Genomic DNA, 8825 nt, shown 5'->3' with positions numbered 1-8825 from the left:
AGCAAACACAACTCTCCTCCTCAACCAAACTCATCACGGTTAACCACACCCCCCCAAGTACATGCACAAACTGAGCTACTTAACAATTCTGCACCTTCCTTGGGCTGCTCCCTCAGCCATCTGAACCTAGTCAACTCCTTTCCAACTTGAGGGACAAAGAGTCTATCCTGTCTCATTCCACTCAACTGTAAATGTATTTTGTGTTATAGGTTTGTGCAAGGGTTATACGAGAAAACCACATAAATGACTTAACATACTGATCAACACGCCATCCAGAGGCCAGATTAATGTTGGAGTTTTATTTTATCAGTACAGCCTTCCTGCATTACATTTCTACATGGTGACCTTCTTTTAAAACAGAAATATGTTCACACTGTCTGTTGCTTTAAATCTTCCCATTGTCTTAAAGATAAAATCTAAAATACTCGCAATACTTGCTCAAGGTCCTGTGTGACAAGGCCCAGCCTTCCCCTGATTGCTCTCAATTCTGAAAACAGCTCAGGTCTTTCTGGTCAAAGATGCGCCACCACCACCACCTCTAGGCTAACCGCTGCTCATACCTTGGGTCACTCCATCCCCAGAAGGACCTCTCACAACCAGGACCCAGGTTGCATGATGTCTACCTGTTATTGAATCTCGTCGTCCCCTATTTTCTTTTTTCTACCAAATTGTAACAATCTCATAAGAAGATTATACTTGAATTTTGTGCCACCTAAATATTTGCAACGTCTGTCTTCACTCCTCTGAGCCCCATGAGTCCAGGGAAACACTCTGTCAGCTTCACCAATGACTCTCCAGCTCCTGGCGCTGTGACTGGACATGGGAACTGCTCAAGAAATATTGACTGATTGCCTGGCTGATTAAAGGAAGGTATAAAAATTGCATTTCCAGAAGCTCAGCAAAGGGAAGTGATTGGCCCCAGGTCACAAAGCCTCTATAAGAGGCAGACTCAGAGTTGGAATGGAATTTGGGCTGATCCTCTCCTGCCTTCTCCAAGCCTCATGCTCTGGGAGAAGTGTCACTCTCTGGATTTAGGTTTTGGAATGGGGTAGAGGCAGTGTTTGGGGTGTGCAGAGATTCAGAGCTGGTCTACAGGGTCCCCAGAGCCTGCCATCTCCTTGGCTCCATCCTTCAGGCAGAGCAGAGCGAGGCCCTAGGAGGGGCTGTTTTCCTTCCTGTGAGGCCAGAGATGAGGAACCTGTCAAATGTCACACAGACCCTGTCACATCCCCTGCATCTGGCTGTCCTGTCAGGTTCTGTGGAACTTATTATAGTCGTCCACACAGGGAGGGATGATGGGAAGCAGTACCAGGGCCGCAATCCTCACTGCTCTTCTCTGCCTTGGTGAGTTTCGGGGAAAGAGGAGGGATGGAGTCCCCTCCTCCTCCAGGTCTTGGTCCCTGAAAGACCTCAGGACTGAGGAGGCTCAGTGGGGGCAGAACTTTGGGGGTAGTAGAAATCTGCTGATCCCCAGATCTGACCCCACACGCAGGGGCCTAGACCAAGCATGGAGCATCTATGTGTGGGTGGGAGTACCGGCACTGACAGGGAACTCTCTTCCAGGGCTGTGTCATGTCCTGTGGAACCAGGTGCAGGCAGGTGAGTCCTCCCCACACCTCCTGCTTCAGCCCAGTAAACTCCCTGAGCAACTGGAAGGAGCTCAGAGGGTCTGGGCTGATGGTGACCAGTCTGGAAGGGGCCTTGAGTGACAGCTGGGGAAGCTGAGGGGAGATGGGCTCCCACAACACTTCAGGTCTGATTCCTTTCCAGGAACCCCACCTAAACCGTCCATCTGGGCTGACCCAAGCCCCATGGTCACCAAGGGGAGCCCTGTGACCATCTGGTGTCAGGGGTCTCTGCAGGCTAATGTCTACCATCTATATAAACAGAACATCTCTAAACCTGTGGAGACAGAGGCCCCACAGGACTCCAGCAACAAGACCAGTTTCTCCATCGAATCTATGAGCACACACACTGCAGGGCCGTATCAGTGCATGTACAACACCAGCATGAACAGCTCATCAGAGCTCAGTGACCCCCTGCCACTGGTGGTGACAGGTAAGGGGGAGGAGCCGGGTGCCCTCCCACTGTGGGCTCCTCCTCGCAGGCAGAAGGGAAAAGAGTGTGGGCTCAGGGGACCTCAGCCCTCACAGTCCACACCTGGGGTACGTGAGCTGATAGTCCCCCCTTTAACACAGCTCCCTCCTTCTCCCTCAGGAGCCTACAGTGCGCCCTCCCTCTCAGCCCATCCAGGCCCTGTGGTGGCATCAGGAGGGAATGTGTCCCTCTCATGCAGCTCCAACTTGACATCTGGCACTTTCTGTCTGCTGAAGGAGGGAGGAGCTGACCCTCCCAGAAACATGGAATCAAGGACCTCTCATGGGAGGGGGCAGGCTGTCTTCCCTGTGGGCCCCGTGAACACCTCCCATGTGGGGACCTACAGATGCTATGTTTCTCACAGCTCCTATCCCTATGCATGGTCAGACCCCAGCGACCCTCTGCATCTCGAGGTCACAGGTGGGTGCTCCCCTGATGCATCCATTTCCTGGGACCCCAAAATGACTGACCTAAGCTGTGTGCCCAGTGGAGCCCTTGGGGTGATGGGGGTCAGTGACATGGCATCCTGGGGCCTGAACCACAGAGCAGGAGGCTTGGGGAAGGACCCATGAGAACTCTTACTGCAGACCCAGTGGGTAATGTGGGGTGTGCATCCCCTTCGAAGCCACTGTCCCCTTCTCTCCAGGTGTGTACAGGGAGCCCTCCCTCTCAGCCCAGCCTGGCTCACGGGTGCTCTCTGGACACAACCTGACTCTCCAGTGTCTCTGAGAGGCCTGGCTGTGTTTAGGGCTCAGGAAGGACAGACCTCCCTCCTGCCCTTCCCAGATGCACATGCTCCATGTGCACTCAGGTCCCACGTAGGGGTGCCAGACCTCTGCAGAGTAGGGGACGGGTCTGGGCTGGGAGGAGGAGGAGGGGGAGGGATTACGTTTGATGGACAGGTCTCTGCACTCATGTTCTCCCTGGAGGGTAACGGGACAGAATAAAAAATAATAGTAATAAAAAACCCCAAGGAAACTCACATTCTGGGTTCCAGTCCCAGCTCTGCCACTTCAGGCTGGGGGACCTGGGGCACATGATTTACCTCTATGTGCCTCGGTTTCTTCAAGTGGGAAACAAGTGTGCTGGGGACGGCAGTTTCCTCTGTGTTAGAGAAGATGAATCCACAGACCCCAGCACGTGTGTGGCCCAAATAGGTGTTCCCTTAAGTAGCATTATTGGCTCATTCATGATGTCACTCATGCCCAAGGTTTCAAATGGTACCTGAAGGTTCTGATTGGAGTCTCTGTGGCCTTCATCCTGCTGTTCCTCCTCCTCCTCCTCCTCCTCCTCCTCCTCCTCCTCATCCGACACCGGCGTCAGGGCAAATACAGGAAGTCAGGTGAGTAGGGAACAGGGCAACCTGGGTCACAGGAGGAGGTGGGTTTAGGGCACCAGCCGGAGGGAAACCCAATAGATGGGAAGGTCAGCCTGTAAGAGACTTTTCCAGAATCTCAAGTCAGAAAACCGTAAAGGAAACACTTAATAACACACAGGTACACATTTACGGAGTCCTTTCAACTATTTCAGTCTTATGAAACGTTGAAACATACAGGCAAGTATGTATTAAGCTTTCCTTTTTTCCTCCAAAATCACATTTGGAGGGTGAGTGGTCATAACCTCCCAGGGCTGAGACTCTGTCTGTCTTGACCCAGCCCAGAGACAGGCTGATCTCCAACTTCCTGCAGGGGCTGCAGACCCACAGCCCAAGGACAGAGGCCTGCAGATCAGGTCATTCCCGCCCCAAAGACCCCAGAATCCCACCCCGCCCTGGGCCCCCTCTCTGCCCCTAACACTCCCGTCTCCTTCCCCAGCTCCAGCCCAGCTGCAGATGCCCAGGAAGAGACCCTCTGTGAGAGGAAGAAGGGACCGCCCTGGGATTTGAGGGGGCACACAGATTTCAGTGGGCCATGGGGGGACAGGATGGGAGGGTCTGGGGATTCAGAGTGAGAAGGACTGAAATCCCCTTAGTGATCTCGGGCCATCTCCTCACCCCTGGACCTCAGTGGTCCATCTGGGAGCAGAGGAGGGGCCGCAGCCCTCAGAGACCTCAGGGAATCCTGACAAGAGACACACCCCCTGTTCTGCCCCAGCAGATGCTGCCGTGAAAGACACCCAGCCTGAGGAGGGGGTGGAGCTGCACCATCAGGTGAGACCCCTGCCCTGTCCAGGCCACCAGGGACCTTCCTGTTGCCAAACTTGATCCAATGGACATTTGGCTGTCCTCACATCACCCAGCTCTCAGCAGCATCCCACACTGACCTCTTGTCTCGGGCACCTGGGGCGTCCTGCTGTGGCTTCATTCCTCCTGGTTTCGGTGACCTCATGGCCCCCACTAAGTGATCCCCTTTCCTGGTTCCTCATCCTCTGTCTGACCCTCTGGTTGTTGGGTTCATCCCCAGGCCTCAAGAGGATGCATGAATAAGTGAATCACCTATAAGTCCCCTAGGCCCCCCTTCATTCATTCACTCAACAATGTGCACAGGGAGCTCGCTGTTTACCTGGCTCCATTCAGGTGCTGTGGGTACAGCAGTGAGCAATACTGTCTCCACGCTCCTTGAGCTCAGCTCGTGGGGGAGAGAGACAACATGCAAATACATGGGTAGGGTGGTAGAGTGCAAAGTGCTGTTAGGGAAAATAAAGTAAGGAAAGGGGTAGAGTGCATGGTGGGGGCAGAGGGAACAGCAGGTGCAAAGGTGCTGAGGCAGCAACATGCTTTTTCACAAAGACAGGACATGTGACTGGAGCCAAATGAGCAAGAGAAAACATGTTAGGATAAGAATCAGAACCATAGACAGCATCAGATGCCCAAGGCTTAGGAATTCCCTGAAGATTCCATCAGGAAAGTGACCTCACTCTGTAACAGTGTGAACAATTGACTGGAGGAAGTCAGCAGTGGGATCAAGGAGACCCTGTTTCTGTCCCTCTGTCTCCCTCCAGCAGGGTCCCCATGATGAAGACCCCCAGGGAGTGATGTATGCCCCGGTGAGCCACTCAAGAGCAAGACTCAGGCAGGGGGTGGCCACCTCTCCTTCCCCCCGTCAGAGGAATTGCTGGATGTAAAGTACAGGCAGAGGGACAGTCAGGTGGCTCCCATCCTCCCCAAGCTCCCAGGCCTCCCCCATAGCAATGACATTTCTTTCCCTCCACTGTCCCCCTTCTCCAGGCTGCTGCATCTGAAGCCCCCCAGGACGTGACCTACGCCCAGCTTAACCACTCTACCCTCAGACGGGAGACGACACCTCCTCCCTCCCAGTCAGAGGATCCCCCAGCAGAGCTCAGCATGTACGCTGCTCTGGCCATCCACTAGCCCAGGAAGGTCCCAGACCCCATCCTCCAGGGAGGGAGATGGCAGGGATCCTGGAAGACACAGGAGCTGCCCCCAGAGGACAATCTAATGACCTCCAGCCAGCCTGGACTCCTAACGTGGACCACCAGGAGCTTCTGCAACACTTTGGGAGTCACCTGATTCTGCAATCAAAGATAACTGATATCCTCACATTTTGGACATAAAGCTGCAGACTTCTCAATAATCCATGAGTGAAATGGGAAAACCCACACAGAAGGGAGAGAATGTTTAAATTGGATGATAATGTAAACATTACATCAAACCTACGAAATGGGAAAACTAAGAACCATGAACGAATATATTAGAAAACAAAAAGTCTTAGAAAAAATCAATGACCTACGCTGTCGTACCAAGAATTTAGAAAAAGAATAAGAAATTATTCCAAATGAAGATAACAGGAGGGAAACAATAATGATGAGAGTAACTAGTAATGAGGACAAACAGAAAGTCAAGTCAATAAACCCGAAAAACATCATCTCTGAAAACAGTAACCGTGCTCTTGAATCCCAGCCACACGCTCAAGGAAAAAGGAGGGAAGGCTCCCGTTACAGTATGAAGACCGCATCACAGATCCTATAGACTTTAAATAGGTGACAGATCCTTATGAAGCATTTTATGTCAATATATTAAAAGTGTAGATGAAATGGACAATATCCTCAAAAATGCAATTTACCAAAATGAGGGTCATAAAAACAAATAGAATGTCTGATTTATCTTATATATTAAAACTGTTGAATCTGTAATTAAAATTTTCCCAAAAAGTGAACTCTGGGTCTGGAAATCTTCACTGGTGAATGCTTCAGAACACTTATGCACTTGTGGAATACACACATACACACACGTGCACACACACACACACGGACGTGCAGGGATGCATACATACATACACAAAGACACACACACGTGCACAAATGACCACACACATGCAGACAGACACACACACACATATACACCTACCAGACTTACGCTTCCTCCGAAAGTAAAGGAGGCAACATTCCTCCCAACACCTTTCATCAGGCCAGAAAAATAATTGATACCGAAACCTGACAAGGAAACTACAAAATGGGAAAATCACAGGAAGCTCTCTCACAGGATCTCAGCTGTAGATTCCTACACAAAATATTCCCAAACCAGAGTCAGTGATATATAAAATGGATAATATAGCATGACCACGCTGGTATGTCCTTTTCAGGAAGGCATGGTTGGTTCCATATTCAAAAATCAATCAATATATTTCAAACATAAAAGAATAAATAGAAAAATGACCACAGCAACAGGTTCAAAGCTCCTGAAAAAATACATCCCTGGACTGTAATTAGTCTTTGGTTGGTGAACATGTTGTAATCTACACAGAAATCAAAATATATGATGATGTACACCTGAAAAAAAAAGGAATCTGTTAGGGAATATGCTGGTATGTGAAGAAGAACTTCCTACCCATTCTCACAAAAGCAGACCCTGTAGGATAATTGTGGGATAAAATGAGATGTTAAATTAAAAAAGAATATATAAATAATTCTCAAAACGCAGCAGTAAAAAGACAACCTTTTTTTGGTGAGGAAGATTGTCTGTGAGCTACCCTCTGTTACCAATCTTCCTCTATTTTGTACGTGGGATGCAGCCACAGCATGGCTTGATGAGCGGTGTGCAGGTTTCCACCCAGGATCCAATTCCATGAACCTTGAGATGCCGAAGCAGAACACACAAACTTAACCACTACACCACTGGGCTGGCCCCAAAAACAACCAATTTTTTTTTTGAGGAAGATTAGCCCCGAGCTAACATTCACTGCCAATACTCCTCTTTTTGCTGTGGAAGATTGGCCCTGAGCTAACATCCATGCCCATCTTCCTCTACTTTATATGTGGGATGCCTGCCACAGCAGGGCTTGATAAACAGTGTGTAGGTCCATGCCCAGGATCTGCACCAGTGTCCCTCAGGCTGCTGAAATGGTGCACATGAACTTAACTGCTACGCCACTGGGCTGGCCCCCCAATTTTTTTTTTTTTTTTTGATGAGCAAAACATTTGAATAAACACCTCACCAAAGAGAATAAGCAAATAAGCACATGAGATGATGTTTAGCATCATTAGCCCTTAGGAAGATAAAAAAAATTAAAGCCACAATAAGACACCAAGACATACCTATTAGAATGGCTTAAAGAAAAAATACTCACAAGGCCTAGTAGTGGCAGAGGTGGAAGCATCTGAATCTCTTATGCACTGCTGGTGTCTCAGCCTGTCCTGGTGGCTATAACAAAACACCATAGACAGGGTGGCTTATAAACCACAGAAATTTATTTCTCACCATTCTTGAGGCTGGAAATCTGAGATGAGGTCCCTCTGTGTTTGGGTGAGGTCCTTCTTCTAGGTGGCAGACTCTGTTTGTCTCTGAACAGGGTGGAAGGGGTGTTAGCTCTACGGGGTCTCTTTGATCAGGGCACTCATCCACCCATGAGGGCTTCGCCTCCCTCTCATGACACAGTCATCTCCCAAAGGCCCCCCTCCTAATGCCATCCCCTTGGGCCTTAGATTTCAACGTAAGATTTTGGAGGGACACAAACATTCACACGATAACAGTGGTAGAAATGCAAAATTGTGAGTGACTCTGGAAAACAGGCACTTTCTTACAGAGTTTGTCATCTTAATAAATCAAGTCCCAGCATCATCTTTGTGTCTGGCTTCCTTTGCTCATCATTAGGCTCATGAGGTTGAGAGTCATGTGCAGTATTTCATTGGGCAAATGCCCCAAAACTTATTTTATCCATTGTGTTGTCGATGGGTGTTGGGAAAGTTTCTGTTTGGGGCTTATAATCCTGGACGCGCCTGTGAATGTGTCTTTTTGTGTGTCTCTTGGGGAACATTTCTGTTGTATATACACCGAGGACTGGAATTGCCAAATCTTAAGTTGTGTGTGTGTGAGAATTTAGTAGCTGCTGCCAACCATTTGCCAAAGGAGTTCTTCAAATTAAAATTCTCACCAGTCATGGTTCCAAATCCTGGCAAAATTAGCATTTTCATGCTGTTTGGTTTTAGCCTTAAATTATACTAATGGAAACAAACAAACAAAATACATCACCATCTATAATGAAAAAAAAATCTCAGAAATAAAAGGGAACTTCCTATCATTTATGAAAGCACCTTTAAAAATCTACAATGGAAATAATTTTTACAGGTATAAACTTGAAATCTTTCTGCCTGTGGCTGAGAATAAGACAAGAATGTTCACTATGACCTCTTCTATCCAGGACAACTGTAAGAATCAACCAAACAAAAAAGGCAAAAAAAAAAATGTGATAAGCAGTGAAGGGATGGAATAAATGTGTATTACTCACAGATTACACAACTGTGTACATGGAAAACCCAAAATGATATAAAGA

The 8825-nt window shown here is 48.7% G+C and overlaps 1 protein-coding gene across 1 annotated transcript; it reads left to right on the top strand.

Moving 5' to 3' along the window:
- The first annotated feature begins 1251 nt into the window (after positions 1-1251).
- On the top strand, positions 1252-6210 carry LOC106840953 (leukocyte immunoglobulin-like receptor subfamily B member 4). Its single transcript, XM_070499253.1, has 7 exons — positions 1252-1344; positions 1564-1599; positions 1771-2058; positions 2218-2517; positions 3308-3439; positions 4194-4246; positions 5264-6210. Exons 1-7 carry the CDS (start codon positions 1293-1295, stop codon positions 5405-5407), a joined length of 1005 nt encoding a protein of 334 aa, XP_070355354.1. The 5' UTR covers positions 1252-1292; the 3' UTR covers positions 5408-6210.
- Positions 6211-8825: the final 2615 nt, after the last annotated feature.

The sequence above is a fragment of the Equus asinus genome, chromosome 26 (assembly GCF_041296235.1).
Source record: "Equus asinus isolate D_3611 breed Donkey chromosome 26, EquAss-T2T_v2, whole genome shotgun sequence".
Taxonomy (NCBI): domain Eukaryota; kingdom Metazoa; phylum Chordata; class Mammalia; order Perissodactyla; family Equidae; genus Equus; species Equus asinus.
Note: the sequence above shows the minus strand (reverse complement) of the source record. Positions and strands in the feature narration are given on the sequence as shown.